This window comes from Hippocampus guttulatus, chromosome 20, assembly GCF_054856545.1.
Source record: "Hippocampus guttulatus isolate MCC_2025c chromosome 20, RoL_Hgut_1.0, whole genome shotgun sequence".
Lineage (NCBI taxonomy): Eukaryota > Metazoa > Chordata > Actinopteri > Syngnathiformes > Syngnathidae > Hippocampus > Hippocampus guttulatus.
The window spans coordinates 8938493-8955027 of record NC_141280.1 but is presented as its reverse complement, the minus strand read 5'-3'; the positions used below and the strand labels follow the sequence as shown (position 1 = coordinate 8955027).

The 16535-nt window shown below is 43.2% G+C and overlaps 1 protein-coding gene across 4 annotated transcripts in view; it reads left to right on the top strand.

The window, feature by feature from the left end:
* LOC147187920 (polyphosphoinositide phosphatase-like) overlaps positions 1-14976 on the top strand; it is a 33141-nt gene extending 18165 nt beyond the window's left edge. The window contains exons 17-26 of one of the 4 annotated variants that reach the window (XR_015097679.1): positions 346-484; positions 1716-1774; positions 2005-2152; positions 2225-2308; positions 3103-3301; positions 5855-5940; positions 8228-8305; positions 9667-10819; positions 11368-11519; positions 12284-14976. Coding sequence is in view for 1 of the 4 variants with exons in the window: in XM_086100526.1 (XP_085956652.1) it covers positions 346-484; positions 1716-1774; positions 2005-2152; positions 2225-2308; positions 3103-3301; positions 5855-5940; positions 8228-8305; positions 9667-9844 (971 nt within the window). In the remaining 3 variants the exon portion in view is untranslated. Of the gene's footprint in view, positions 1-345; positions 485-1715; positions 1775-2004; positions 2153-2224; positions 2309-3102; positions 3302-5854; positions 5941-8227; positions 8306-9666 lie in introns of all 4 variants that reach the window. The other 3 variants (XR_015097680.1, XR_015097678.1, XM_086100526.1) reach the window with 3 other exon arrangements.
* Positions 14977-16535: the final 1559 nt, after the last annotated feature.

Genomic DNA, 16535 nt, shown 5'->3' with positions numbered 1-16535 from the left:
AAATATTCTTTATTCTCAAGTTAAGTCACAACAGTGTCTCTGATTCTGAATAGTATTATGAAGTTATGTTTTCTCTATTCACATAAATTGCTTCCGTTACAATTTTTTGTACAATTTCAATTCTTAGAATATTCATTTTTGGTTGCGTAAAATTCTAACTTCTTTCTCGTGATATATTTTGTTATTCTCTTGATACAACTTTATTCTGAAGGTTTTAACTCCAGTAATATTTTTTAATTACCAGACTTTCCTCATATTGCTCTTCATTCTTTTTTGGAATCTCATTTTATATACTTGATGGGTTTTTTTTTTTTTGCTGGACCGTGTCCCAAATGTGCTTTCCAGATGCGGATAGACAGGACGCCATCAACTTGTTTCTCCAAGTGTACCAGCCGGCAGAGAGCAGGCCACACCTGTGGGACCTGCCTACGGACTTCTACCTGCATCAGAAAAGCACAATGGCCCTCCCCATGGACAGACGCAGGTACCCAAAACATAAAAAAAAAAATAAATAAAATCAATTAGCACCGGTCATGTGTTTGCAAAGCCATCTGTTTTTTTTATACTTGCACAGATTTAATATTTGAATTATATATAACTTTTATGTAGGAAAAAGCGTAATATCACAAGAAAAATAATACAGTCAAACTTGGTTTTGTTACAATCCAGTTTTGGTACGATTCTGTTTTTGCCCAAATTTTTGAGTGCCAAAGTTCTGTCCCAGCTTTTGTACATCAAAAAAGAAAAAAAATACATTCATTTCCTGGAATCATCGTGCGTTCATCTCAAATAGTTCTGTAAAAAGGGTTCAAGAGAGGGCAAGGATTATTTTACAAAGCAAGCTTTTATTAAAAACTCGGCTGCTCGGCAGCACTTGTTGCCAAGCTTTTTTTTTTTTTTTTTAATGTGAAAGTTGCTTCAGTTTTTGTGTGATTTTATCTTTCTGGAATAGAGCAGAGGTTCCACAAGAAAAACCTTTTTTGAAAAGATGAATGAATAGTCCAAGTAAAAAATACATTTTAAAGTTGGATTAAAAAATGTTATTGACTATTTACTACTATAAAAAAAAATCCTCGTCTCACCCCTCGGGTGGTGTCCATCCCTCACTCAGCTCGGGTCCTCTACCAGAGGCCAGGAAGCTTGAGGGTTCTGCGCAGTATATATATATATATATATATATATATATATATATATATAGTAGTAAAGTGTGTGTGTGCAAAATCAATTTTTTTTCTTTGTAAATATAAAAACTAGGACAAGTCCCAGTTCCATGATGACTTTTCTGTCTTTTACTTTGTGCGCTTAGTCAAGCTTGATCCAAAATGTTTTGTTTGCATGCAGTTATCTTTGTGCTGACACAAAAGTAGTAGTAGTAGTTTCCCGCTACTGGCCAATTCATTTGTCCACAATGGGCCGAGGTGGCTCAGCCTTTATTCCGAGAAATTAACTTGGTCGCATCTGAATTCATTCACACACACACACACACACACACACACACACACACACACACACACACACAAAGGTAATCATCGTACTCAGTGAATTCACTCCAATTGGTCACACAAAATGGAATGAACGATGCACAAGGGAGTTGCGCCCGTTCCCTCCGTGTTCCAGCAAGGACCAGTTTTGTTATGTAGGTTACCGTCAGTGTCGCCCCAGAGTACGAGCCGCTTGACATTTCAGCATTTGTGTGTTTATTCTTTCTTTCGCAGCTACACGTTGTGGTGGTCAGAGGGAGTCTTGTCTTACCTGCCTATCGCCTTTGATGAAGGTAACAGCGATATGTGCTTTGCAGGATAATTTTGCGCAAGTCAAGAAAATTCTGGGGGAGTCAAATTGGAAAAATTCGATGAATGAAAAAGTTGAATTGAAATGAATGAAAACGTTTTCACAAGCATTCAACTCACAAAATAGTGAAAATGAAGTTCTGATTTTTGAGGGAATAATTTGGAATGCTGCGTGAAAGGTCATAATTGTGCAAGAAATCCATTTGGTTGGCAGTGCCATGTGACGAAACCATGAAGAAGTTGTCAGTGAAGCGAGTGAACCGCTTCGAGGAGAGCATCGACATCTACACGGAGTTCTTCAGACCCTACGAGCTCACCTCCTTCGACGACACCTTCTGCAAAGCTATGACCAACTCGGCCCGGTGCGACGTCATCTGTTGCTGTCTGTGGCGCCGACGCTAACCGCTGCTATGCTAACCTGTCCCTCGTTACAGGGAGTTCATGCCCAAAACGGTGGGAGTGGATCCCAGCCCGTTCACCGTCCGCAAACCGGAGGAGACAGCCAAATCCGTGCTGGGGTGAGTCTCTGCATCCATACTTAGAATAGTGAAAGTACATTTTTGACACCACCCTCAAAAAGGTTGAGAGTTGCCTGTATATGCCACGGGTGGCAGCAAAACACAACTTTTGAACTCACTTCAACGTAGTTGCTTGGTACCAAGATTCCACAATATTCAGAAACAGAAAATGTTATTGATCATATGGGCAATTCAATTGAAGATTGATCCGATACCTGACAAGATGGTGGCAAAGCGCAAGTTTTGTCGAAATGAAGCACCGCAGCTGAATGTCAACATAGGTCCTTGTCACTAAGCTGCCACAAGATGATGGCAAAGCATAACTTTGCTCAAAATGAAGCTCCGCAACTCACTTTTACCATAATACCTGTGCAATATACCTTGAAACAGGTAACCAGCCCATAAGGAATAATGAAGGATAGGGGGAAAAAAACCCAACTCTCATGGGTGAACTTTTATAGGTGCCGAGTGGGTTTGCATCCAAAACTCACCCGAAAAAAAATCTCGGTTTCCCGTTAGGCGTGATGGATGGATCTCTCTTCCTAATCTCTTTTGAATAACGGTGAGACAACCTGCTTTGAAAAATGACTCCCAAGTGTTGATCAACTATGAAACGTCGGCGGTTTTCAGTCTCGTGACCGGCTGATTAATTTGACTAACCGCTGCTGTGCAACTCTGTCGACGTTTTACAGATGAACCTGTTTTTTTTGTTTTTGTTTTTGTTTTCTGCACCTTAAGGGAACTTTAAAATACCCCCAAAACGTGATAAAATGCGTATATCTGGTTTCCTGTAGCAACAAGAGCAGCAAGGACGAGACACTGGTGCAGAGGAAGACGGCGGCCAGCGCGCCCCCTCCGCCCAGCGAGGAGGCCATTTCCAGCTCTTCGGAGGACGACTCCGAGGAAGACCGCGATGACGACGCCTCTGTCTCGCAGCGCTCCACCCCGGTCAAACTTTGGACCGATTACGGAGAGTGCAGTCATGCACAAGAGGTGGGAGGTGCCCCTCACTCACAAACACACACACACACACACACAAAAAAAAACTGTTTCATGACTCACTAAAAGTTAACTCATTCACTCCCAAAGATGTTTTTAAACGTCTTTTCAGACTTCGTCTAGAATTGGCTGGTCCTGAATGAGTAGAGATTGGCTTCTAACCTTTAGCACGGATGCTACTGCGAACACAACTTGCCAGATGTCCTCGCTGGCCCAAAAATGTTATAGATAGCTAATTTCATGATCAAAAACAACTACAGCCTGACACAAAAGTGCAGTTGAGCATCTGTGCACATATTGTGGGTCATGAATTCCTTTTACTTCCTTTTTGATTCTCAGAAGAAGCTTTTATGACTGCAGCAGTGTGCATTTCATGGCCCAGTGGACCACTACTACTCGTGCTTTGACATCCGCAGTTGACCCACATTGTCGGTAGTAGGTAAAGTGGAACCCACCGGGAAGTCCTCCAAGCTGGTCCTTCCCGCAGTGTGCCGCTCACGTTTTTCGAAATGGCAGCCAAAGACTGAAATTGTCAACCTGTGGCTTCACTGTCGCCTCGTGCGTAGACGAGAAGGTGTCAAGTGTCGCCCACCGTGAGCTGAAGTGAAGGCTTTATTATTGTTTGGTCCTGCTCATAGAAAAGGAATGTTTTCCTTCAGATTTCCTTTTATGGGCTTTCCTATAGGAAAAATGAAACCAATTTTCCTTGAAGTAGTCATGTCCCAAAGACAGGTTCACTTTGCAGCATGATATTCCATGATTTTTCCTGATGATTAGACCCACAAAAAGGTCTCAAGAATCCATGCCAATTCAGGATAATTTGGGGAGAAAATATCTAAAAATGTGAATCAGCATTGCGTAAAACAAGTCAGACAAGACATTTTAGTTTTCAGTAGCCATTTTGGGGGGAAATAAAAAATCAGCCCCCAAAGCCAGTTTCACGAAGCAACATAAGCTTCGGTAGGCATTTCCATCACTGGTAGGCTCACAGAAAAAGTCTGAACATACCATGTCTGAAAATGACACAAGTCGTCATCTGCCTTGTTATTTTCAAATGACTACAATAGGCTAATTAAAACAAACAAAAAAAAAATCATCAAAAGTTCAGCCCCAAATGTTTTTCACTTAACCACATGAAATTTGGTTGTCGTTTCAGTCATGAGGAGACCCTAAAATATTTCCATCCAGGAGCCCATGCCTGAAAAGACACAAGAAATCCGCCACCTTGTTTTGTTTTTTTTTGTTTTGTTTAAATGAGTTTGAACAAGCATAAAAAAAATTCTGCTCTCAAAGCCACTTTTGCTTACCAAAATGAAATTAGTGTGGCATGTCTATTGAGTAAACCCCACAAAAAAGCCTGAAGAACTAATATATGAGCAGACTTAGAAAGTTGACCGTTTTGCTGTAAAGAAGCCATTTTAGTACCACTTTAGGGGCGGATAAAAATATTTTGAATGCATTTTATTTATTATAACTCAACCATGGACCAATTTGTATGATTTTGGTCTTTACCTCTGTAGTGAAATGCTTTGTACCGTGACTCCATTTGTCTCCTTTCCATTAATAAGCCACCTCCCCCTTCAGCTTTTTCATGAATATTTGGTTTTGGGCCCTCACGTGTCGACTGCACCTGCCCACACCGGCGCTCACGTGGCTCTCATGTCACCCCCCCCAATGGTGTAAAGTACCTAATGCTGTTGAAATATTTAACCATCAGATCATTACTGTGTTTGCCTTGTAATTACACATTTCATATTCCACTTCGGCACCAGCCATACATGAGCCCGCTGTCGTGTGTTTTGAGGATTGCGTGTGCGTACGTGCATGTGTTCACAGCTGTAGTTCGCTGGACTCCTTCTGAGAACACTCTCCTCCGCTCGCAGCGTCAATCAATACAAATATAGTAAAAATTGAAGGCATTACATTAAGCATTTTTCGCTGCCGTGGCAGGAAAACAGTCTGGAAGAATAATAGCGCAGGGTGACGGCTTGAGCAGTGCTCTCGCTTTGGCGCTATTACATAACCAGACTTCTTGGTCCCGAGACATTTATGGAGGCTTTGTTCATAATCGGGGAGTCAAAAGGCTGCGGAGTTTTCAGACGGAACACACTTTGACCATTTGTGCGGATTTTTGGAAGAAAAAAAAAAAAAGAAAGCTAATGCTGCTGCCATCATAAAACATTCTGAGTTGCATTTTTACATGAACTGTCATACAAGTTTGAAATAAGATGACTGCTTTGAGTAAACAAGGTCAGTGTGTGAATTTGTAAAATATATATATATACTGTATATATATATATATATATATATATATATATATACTGTATATATATATATATATTTTTTTTTTTAAAGGCAGTTGATTAATCGGTTTTACCGATTAATCGACTGCAACCTGCGAAACTGCGACCCTCCCTTCTCCCGCCCTGTTGTGTTGAAAGCAGTGTTGCCAGATGCACGATAGGATTGTGGGAGAACCCGTCCAGTATGACGTCTGCAAGTTCATCCAGCACGTTCCCTTTGTCAAGTCTGTCCCTCCTTTTTCAGGAGAGCCAGCAGCAGGCCTTCAGGGAGCCCTACGGACTCGATCTGGCCGAGTTCCCTGCTGAGCAAGACCTGCTCATCTATAACCGGTAGGTCGGACGCGGCCCCTCATTTCCGTCAACGTCTTACAATCCAAAAAAAGTATCACCTCGTATAGCCTATTATTTACCCTTTCATGCACCCCTGTAACCCGATAACATGATAAGCTGTCCACTGTAGTGACCACCGTCCCTCAAAGGGTGAAGTAGACCAAATTGCCCCTTAGAGAATGCAGCAGCCGAGGCAAGAAGTGATGCCAAAGTGGTTGGCCAAGTATAGAATGGCTCGCTCACAAAATGAGCCAAATAAGTGGAAATGTAATTGGTTGTTTGATGTCACACCTAATGAGTAGGCTGACATTTACATCCAATTGCAAAGTACATTTTCCATATCAGGCGGCCAGGTGGAACAGTGGTTAGTGCGTCGACCTCACAGTGCAGAGGTCGTGGGTTCGATCCCAGCTCCAACCTCCTTATGTGGAGTTTGCATGTTCTCCCTGGGCCTCCGTGGGTTTTCTCCAGGTACGCCGGTTTCCTCCCACATTCCCAAAACATGCATGGCAGGCCGATTGAACACTCAAAATTGTCCCTCAGTGTGAGTGTGAGCGTGGATGGTTGTTCGTCTTTGTGTGCCCTGTGATTGGCTGGCAACCGGTTCAGGGTGGCCCCAGCCTACTGCCTGAAGACAGCTGGGATGGGCTCCAGCACCCCCCACAGCCCTTGTGAGGATAAAGCGAATTGGAAAATGGAAGGATGGATAGATTTTCCTTATATCGCCACCAAAACATTTTTTTCAAGGTTTCATCTTGGCTACATTTTTTTCTTTGGAATGGCCTTTCCCCCCTTCCCCCTTCTATTATTTGTCATGAACAAAATAAATTGTGTTTGACTTGAGAGTTTCTGCTGTTAGTTAGCAAGAACATAAGGTACTGTGAGTTCTCGGTAATAGGAAAAGGACGCCACAGGCTCCATTGCCAGGTGCGCCATTTGAGCCACTTCATAGAGAAAACTAACAATTATTTTCGCCGGCGGTTGTACGTGAGAAAAGAACACGCATGTTTTGGCCCTCGGCTCACTTGTGTTTCTTTGACTGTATCTGCCTGGCATGCTTTTTATGTGTCAAGTTGAAACCCAGGATGTTTTGTTCTGCCCCGTTTCCGAAAAATATTCCTTTAATTCTTTTTCTTTTTTTGTAATGATTATTGTCATTGACAAACATGCCTGGGGGTTGCCGACAGCGGTGTTAATAACAAGCAGCTCCCGGGACATTGTCATCTCTACCCTGCCTCATCTCTACACTTCGCTTTTGTCCACTTGCGGTGTGTGTGTGTGTGTTTGCTTCACGAACGACACGGTGTGTTCCGCGGACATGATCTCGCTGATATTTGGGAATTCAGTTTGCAAAAAGAGGAGAGAAAAGTTGAAGTGTTTGGTGATGTGTCCATCCGCCACATGAACAGTTTTTTTTTTTTTTTTAATGGATAAAGTGCTGCCTCCCTGAGTGAAAATATTTTTATTGTTTTATTGCATTTATTGACATTCTGGCCAACTTCATTTGAGCTTTTCAACTCAACTCAGTTTTGTTTCTCAAGCGAATTAGACAAGCAGCAGAATCTTGAGGCTGAATAGAGTTATATGCTCCTCTTGAGCGTTCCACTTAAAAAGTGAGCAGGAGGATTTTGGGTTAATTGAGGGTTGGCTGACCCCCCCAAATAAATTGCATTCCGGTCATCTAGCCGAGAAATGATCATTCTACCGTATGTTTGTGTCTTGTAATGCCTTCGCATGTGGGAAAGGAGCACCACCTCCAACAGGCCCCGCCTCTTTAAGGCACATCCACACTGCATTTTCATATAAATGTTCCGCCTCCAATGATTTTTTTTCATGTTTTAATAAGCATATGACGAAGGTAAAACTATTTTTGCCAAGAAAAAAAAAGATATCTATGTATAATATTATTATATTATATTATATAGGCTCTATCCAATTGATGATGCGTCTGGACAGCATCTCCTGCGGTCAATGGGACTTGTATTTCCCCAAAGTTTTTCTCGTGACAAATGCGACACCTATCCCGCACTGCACTGGCGCGTAATGAGAATTAAAGCGCATTCATTATGAAGTGTCGCGTTTGGACGGCTTCCAAGCACGTTAGCTCGGCTAGTCAATACATTAATATTAAAAATCCCGAGCAGGAGCCAGAGGGGATCTCGCAATTTTTGTGTGCATGCGTTAGGAAGTCTCCTGGAAGATCTGGCATGACACGTTTGGACATAAGAAATTTTCGTTTGTTTGATTTTTTTTTCTTTTTAATCGATTTGTGACTATGTTTTTACAGGTTTGCGCAGCTGGGCGAGAGTCATCAGCGGCGAGCGGCGAAGGGTGAGCACCTCCACCTGGCAAACATCATCTGCTTGTGAGTAAAACGTGAGCGGTGGGAAAACACAAAAACGGCCGGGTATTAATCCTGGCTCACGTGCGCCGTGTCTGGTCCATCTCCCTATGGTACTGAGCTATTATTTTTAAAAAAAAGAAAGAAAACACAATTCAAGCCGAGCAAGGTCGCTCATCACTAAGTGCTGTCCAAGGGACGTCTGCGAGACATTTTATCTGCAAGTCTTCAGTCAACCACTTTTGTTGTCCCTGCTGTTTGGCCTCGCGATTCACCCAGTGGCGCAAAGCTGCTCGTGCCCCCCCCCCTCAAAAAACAAAACAAAAAAAACGCGTGGCCTGTGAAGTGCGAGCACTTTGCAGCCTTTGTCATTTTGTCACAGTGACAAAATGACCATTTTACATCACATCACATGGCACACGTTTACATGTTCGCTTTGGTAATGCCGCAAAGGCCACAGCTTTGGAGTCGAAGAGGCTGGTTATGTTGATGATGTGAGAGGAGAAATGTCAACACGTTGTAAGTACATGGATTTATTGGAAATGAATCACAAATGAAATATTTGCAATCCGTTTTCATACATTTCATGAAATGCCTTTTTGATTTTATTTCATTTGCAGGGCAGTTCAGTATGGCGAAATGAATATGATTGAAATGGGAATCTTCCAACACACACATTTCACTTTCCTCCCCTCCTTTTTTTTTCTTTTTTACACTTCACCTACAAATGAACCTCCCATCTTTCTTTTTTTAGTTAAGATGTGTTTCCGTCCCTCTCCCAATCAATCTGTCTCTCCCCTGTGTCTCTGTCTGTGTGTGTGTGTGGGGGGGGGGCATGCTCCCTCACAGGGGGGTGTGTGTTATGCAACAGACTCTCTTATAGCACCCAAAACGTGTTGTCACTCGTGGAGCTCCCATCCGTCCATAGAGGACAAAGAAGCGTCTGAGGGCGGGGGGTCGGGGCGTGATTTCGTCATAGATTGCACAGTTGAGCTCACAAGCGTTGTCTCCGATAGCGTCCCGGGTATTTTTGTTTCTCCAATGGTTCAAAATAGACTCAAGTTGAATTTAAGATGTTGCTTTAAAAAAAACAAAAAAACAATTCAACCAGATTTCATTTTAATGCAGCAAAATGAATGAAAAGTACCGTTGCTCTTTTTTTTTGTTTATTTACTTGGTAAATTACAATCCATAACAATAACCACAAAAATTAAAACAAAGTCAAACCTCAACTATTTTAAGGAAATGAAAGCTAAATATTTCATATCTTCATTTTTAATTGATGAATATGTATGAACCTGACTGCAAGTCGAACCCTTAATTTTTTGCCAGTGTTATTTCTGCTCCCATTTTGTGATGCCTTCCCGTGTGTGTCTCCCCTGAAGAGAGCCAGTGTCCCGCTTCCCCAAGGACAGCGCGTACGCGGTGTTGCCGCCGCAAGTGGACGGTGGCAGCCAAGACGTCTTCGAGAGCCACGTGATGGCGGCCCGGGGTCAAGTGAGGCCCCTGTGCCGTGAGGACATTTTGATGTATAGGGAGTACGTCAGGAACCGATACATGTGACGCACGCTCAGGGCAGCAAGATATTTATTTATTATTTTTTCATCCAATTCTTCCTATGGATGATGTTTCCGCTGTTGATTGTTTTTTTTGTTTGTTTTTGAGGGTTTTTTAAAAAAAATATTATTTTTTAAAACTCCATGTCATATTTTTTAAGACAGAGCTGTCTTTTAAGGTGCTTTCATTTTAAATAAATGTAATAAAAAATACAAATGATAGCTCTCTGGATGAACGCTCCTCTCCCAGCTCTGAAGCCGTAAAATTTGCAATTGGATTTTTTCCCCATTCTAATGAATGGGAATGCCATTAATCCATTACACTGCAAAAAAAATGTTGACAATACAATTAGTACTCTACAATGCTGTACAAAAACACGTAAGAACAATTTAATCGAATGTAAAGTTTTTTTTTATTTTGCTTCTGTTCAATTGATATTGTGCTGCTCCTTAGGGTGTGTGCGGCTTGGCCACCTGGGGGCAGTATAATACATTAACATATCCTTTATTTGTCCCACACTGGGGAAATTTACAGTCTACAGCAGCAAGATTGTGGGTAGAAAGAAGAAAGAAGAAAAAAAAAGCCTATCCCAGCTGTCTTCGGGCAGTAGGCGGGGTACACCCTGAACTGGTGACCAGCCGATCGCAGGGCACACAAAGATGAGCAATCATTGGTGCTCACACTCACACCAATGGACAATTTAGAGTGTTCAATCAGCCTGTCATGCATGTTTTTGGAATGTGGGAGGAAACCAGAGTACCCATAGAAAACCCACGCGGCCACAGGGAGAACATGCAAACTGCACACAGGAAGGCCGGAGTTGGGATCGAACCCTGTACATCTGCACTCTGAGGCGGACACACTAACCAATTGTCCACTGGGCTGCCCAGTATGATACAGACGTACAAATTTCCATGGCGACTCCTCAGTAATCTGCAGGAATGTTCCTCTTTCCTAGCAGAGGATAAAGCATCTATGCCTGTGAGTATTGTTCGATTGCGTGTCAACATATTTTGTTGTCTGATTTGTGTTGAAAAGTTCATTGCTTAAGTGTTATAACACCACCACACTGATACTTTTTGTTAGCCCATCAATGGCATTTCCTATTACATCTTAGCATAAAGCTAGCTAACCCAAAGCAAAGTTAAGTGGTTGTTTTAAATATATGATGTGTAATTTTCTCCAAGTTAAGATGAATTGATGGAAAATTTTGCTCACAAATTAAAGCAAAAAAAAAATTGCCCAATGACAGGTCGTATCTAGAAAAACTCATATGTTGGGTCGTTCATATCTCAAAGCCGCACCGTATTCTTGCTTTGACACACAAAAGCAATCCGTGGACATGTCATGAACATAACTTATCGCTAGGACCCGAGAAATATGGATCTTTTTGGGGGGTTTTTGAGGCAGATGCAGATTCTTATCTATCCATCCATCCATCCATCCATCCATCCAATTTCAAATTTTCAAACCTTTTCTCCCCTTTCCCCTCTTGTCTGAACTGACACGCTTGCAATTGTTCCTTTCAGATGTCAAGAGAATGGCCGAAAGCAAGGCACATGCTGGCCGAGCGGCTCTCTCTGCCTGTGAGCCCGGGCGACGGAGGCGGAGGGGAGGGGCCGGCGGCGGCATGTGACCGCCGAGGATTGGCTACTTTTCCTCATTCATAAACGAAGGACAAGTAAGGAAAAACACGAGTTGGAATGACGCTACAATACAGCTGTGCCTTCATATAGCAGTGATCTGACTAAGACAACTCCTACTAAGACCCATTAATTAAAACTACCAAACAAATTTACCCTCTGCTATCTTAATGCAACCACATGATGCAGGACATGCTAGCGAATGGCATCTGTGTCGCAGTGTTCAAATCCTTTCAGGAAGAGATATTTGTACACACGTGTAGCCAGACAATATCGCAATAATCACAGGCATGTATTCTTTATCCTCTGCACTGACTATTAATGCAGCTTACTGTGAAATCCTCATCAGCATTTTATTTATTTTATTTTTTGTGAATATGCATATTTGTTTTTGTTTTGGGGTTGTGTTCTTGTGTGTCTGTTTTTGTTAGCAGCCGTGTGTTGGTTTGCCTTTCGATGTGTACTTTTGTATATGTCTTTGGGTGTGTGCTACTTTATTTACTCGTCTTTCATACACAGCTTTCGGTCGTATGCCAGGCCATAATATTAGGTACACCCACTTGCCTGCGTAGGATTGTTTGCAGCGTCATAAACACCACAACATGGAGAGGGTGTTTCTAATATTCTGACTCTGGCTAAGCAAGCATAATATTCGGAACAGCTGCCGCGATTAGGCGGCTCAAGCCCAGCGAGCACAGCGTTGAGTAAATTCGACTCTTGAAGAGCACTATGGTTTGTTTGGACTGCAGCTTGTTTGTAAAGGACGCCATTTGGCTGGAGCTAATAATAGCTTTCATTGCAGTTGCAGAGTTGTAACTCTACTCGAGCTCAGCTGCCCTCCCCGCTCGGGCGTCGGCCAGCACACCTCCGGAAGGAAACGAGGGTCTGATGCGGCCCTTCATCTAAAAGCTCCGGTGACCTGGGAGTCGGACGCGTGCGTCACGTATTTGGAGTGAGAGATAATCTACCAGCTGTTCGGTGGGCGGGGAGGGAGGGGCGCTGACGCAGGTCTTTCCTGAACTTTGCGACACCTCGCCCAGTGCAACTTGAGTTTGGTTTCGACATGTTTGTTTTGTTTAGGGCACACAGAGACAAACAACCATTCGCATTCACAATCACTCCGAGGGACAATTTGGAGTGCCCAATCAACCTGCCATGCATCTTTTTGGAATGTGGGAGGAAACCAGAGTACCCGGAGAAAACCCACACAGGGCGAAGTGCTAACCAGTTGACTACCGCGCTGCCCGTGTTTTAACATATTATTCTTATTTCTTCCCTTTAGAAATAATTGGGTTTTATTTTTGGGAGGTAGTATGAGCCAGGGGGAAGATACTGCTGGTTTCGTTACATAAGATCTCTCTGTCTGAAAGCGTACACTGCAAACAAGCAAATACATAAGGAGCAGCAAAAGGTCATGCGGGATGCGTTTGTCAAATTGTGCCACTTTTGTTGTTGTTGTTGTTACATCTGCTCATCAGCGCACACGTGCCGTGAAGCAATCATCCGCTTTTTAACCTCCCTCAATCAGAGCCACTTTTGCTCTGAACGCGCTCCACCGTGACCCATTTCATGCCACACGTGTTTGCTGCCACTTGTCTTGTGTTATAAGATGTTGACGAAATGAGATTACATGACTTGACCCTTGTTTCGTCTACAGTGAGGATGCACTTCGCCAGGCCAGGCATCAGTCTTCTTAACGTGCCAAATTGAGGTAATCGGGACTTCAAGTCTGTGTATCGCCATTCCCAGTTGACGTTTTCTGTCAAACTAAACATCAAATAAAGAGGATTATATGTGTGGAAGGAACCGCATGTCTGCTACCTTAAAGTGAAATGAATTCTTTAATGTAGGTTTTTATAAAGTACGATATTCTCGAGGGCTATTTTTAGAATTAAATAAAGAAATAAATAAAGGGTTGCGGGGGACAGGTGGGGCGGGTGAAAGCTAGAACAGATTAATGGCCTCTCCATTCATGTCAGTGGGGAAACATGTTTTGATCTTGAAGTCTTTTGAATAACAAACAGTTCTGGAACAAATTAAACTTGCATCTCAAGGCACCACTGTATTTAACATTACAACAAGAACAAAAACAAAATTAGTCGCACATACCGTACATATGAGAACCATTCGTAAGACTGAAAACAAACACACACAAAAAACACCCTTTCAAAATAATCTACACTACGCTGTATGTTTTCTCAGCCAGGAACTGTCAGATGCTCGGGGCACTGTGAGCAGACGTGACTTGTCTTGCCACTGCTTCTCATGCGCTGAACCAAGCAAATGCTTATCTTTAGTCTGTGTTTTGTGTGTGTGCGTGTGTCAATGAATCCCCTCGTTGCATTTGCACTCCTCGCAGCAGGTTTCTCACCGCACGTGCCTCACCATCACTAAATGCTAGTCTTTGTATATTTTCACGAGCCTTGAGATTTAATCATCTATTTGGCTTCCTTCATTGTGGCTCCTCTTTAGTGAGTCACTCGGCGCTTCATGTGAGTCGCTCACTCGGTTGTGAGGATGAAACCCACACATGGCTCCCCCCACTCCTGTCAGATCCCACACCACCCCATCCCTCCTCATCTTCTTCATCCCCCCCCCCCCCCCCCCCCCTTACTCAGAGCCAGGCTGGAACAGGTGGCTAAACAGCTGTTGCTAAGAAACCAAAAGTGGTTACCCGTAGTATTTATATGTTTTGTTCAAGCTCCCTCTTTAGCCGTTCCTCCATTGTGTGTGAATATCTATCTAGCTATCGAGAGATAGAGATAGACTGTATGTCTACAAAAAGTAAGAATATGACAGCAGTTTACTGAGTCACTTAACAGTAATTCTCCTTTGTATTTTCATGACTGTATTATATGCATACCTGTCAACTCATACGGTTTAGCCATAGTTCATACGGATTTTGTGGTGAATCTTACGTATATGGCCGTATCGCACAAATCATACGGATTCTGAACATTTCCGGGGTTTTTTTCACCAACTCCAAATGATTTGGAGTTGGTGAAAAAAGTAACGTAGGAATACAACTCTGAACACAGTAATGCCACTAAGTAGAATGATGATTAGACATTAACCAGACATTGTATTATCCATCCATCCATTTTCCGAACCGCTTGATCCTCACTAGGGTCGCGGGGGGTGCTGGAGCCTATCCCAGCCATCTCCGGGCAGTAGGCGGGGGACACCCTGAATCAGTTGCCAGCCAATCGCAGGGCACACAGAGACGAACAACCATCCACGCCCACACTCACACCTAGGGACAATTTAGAGCGTCCAATCAGCCTGACATGCATGTTTTTGGAATGTGGGAGGAAACCGGAGCACCCGGAGAAAACCCACGCAGGCCCGGGGAGAACATGCAAACTCCACACGGGGAGGCCGGAGCTGGAATCGAACCCGGTACCTCTGCACTGTGAAGCCGACATGCTAACCACTGGACTACTGGGCCGCCCACATTGTGTTATGGAGATCTACAATAAATATCATTGAAAATTTCGTGGGTTTTTTCTGCCGTTATTTTGACATATAAAATGCTTTGGTATGTTATAAGGACTTTTTGCTCTTTATAAGGATTTTTTTGGTAGTTTATACAGGTTGGCACTCCAAAAAGTTGACAGGTACTGGCCAAGTTGCACACACCCAGGCGTCGCAATGATTTCAACCTGATGTACAAACCTGTCTGATTCTTTGCATTCTATGTAATTGTGTTAGTACTCTGTTTTATGATGTTAGTTTTATAGAGCATCATTTTCTTTGCCTAAAAAAAAAATGCACATGGGTTTTGGTGGCTGGAACGAATTAATGGCATCTCCATTTATTTCAGTGGAGTAAGAATCCTTGGCATACAAGTGTTTTGAGCTACAAATGTGGAAATGGAACAACTTGTATTCAGCTCTCGTATTGAATGTCATCAGGTGCACCCCAGAAAGCAGAAGTGTCAAACTCATTTTTGTCGCGGGCCACTTTGGAGTTAAGTCAATCTGAGGGCCGTTAACAAATGTTTAACAATCTCATCGCGTTGTTACTTTGATTACTACTTTTGAAATCACTCTAGTCAACTATTTGTTTGTTGGTTGCTCGATTATTGAAGTCAAGATGGCGCCCGAGTAGGCAGCCGTCGGCGAGTGCTCTCATGAGCCTTGCTTTTTTTGTTGTTTTTGTGTTTGTTTTGTCACTTTGTGTTTGTTGTTACGTCGTGTGGACCTGATGTGGACTTTTTTCACCATTTTTTGGCCATGCCAAGGAGGAGACTCGGTGCTTGGTGGGTGCGCCTTCTCGGCAGCATGGGTATACCAGCACTGTTTTTGACTGGGAGGAATGTCGGCGCCATTTGACTGTCGTTGCTGGACAGTCCCGGGGCGCTTGTGTCTTGCGCCTGTTATGGGCAGCATTTTTCACAGCCCCGCATTGTTCAGCGGAGAGATCGGTGCTGTTGAACGGTCTGCGGATGGATGGATGTAAGTCTTGAGGAGCCGACGATGAGAAGAAAGGAGCGTTAGCGCGGAGCGCCGATGCGGATTTGGAACTGGGAGTCGCGGCTTGGAGTTTGAAGCGGATTACGTGGGACAGGAGAAGTGAACTAATCTCTTTTTCGTCAATGGACGCTACAGCTTCGTGTTTGCTTTCAAAACTTAGCTTGTAGCAGACGTGTGCACATTTTCAGCATGGCGTCTCTGATCCACTGGTGAAAGGACACTTTGATCCTCTCCTCTTTTATCTATAACTGCTTCAGACAACAAAGTGTATGCAGAAAAGTGGTGAAGATTGCACGACTGTCTGTGTCCTATGTGTTGTGTTCTTTTTGTTGTTTTGACTTCAAGATGGCGCCGCGAGAGTGGCTGCCTTTCCAGCAGCTCCTATATTTTGTTGTTCTACTTCTTCATTTCATAGCTTTGCTGCTGTGAATTGGGAATTTACAATACAATACAATACATGCTGATTTATATAGCGCTTTCACGACAGCGGCAGCTGTAACAGAGCGCTTAACAACACAGTTAACAAAGTAAAATAATAAACACAACACATAACATAAAACATGGACAGTCGTGCAGTCT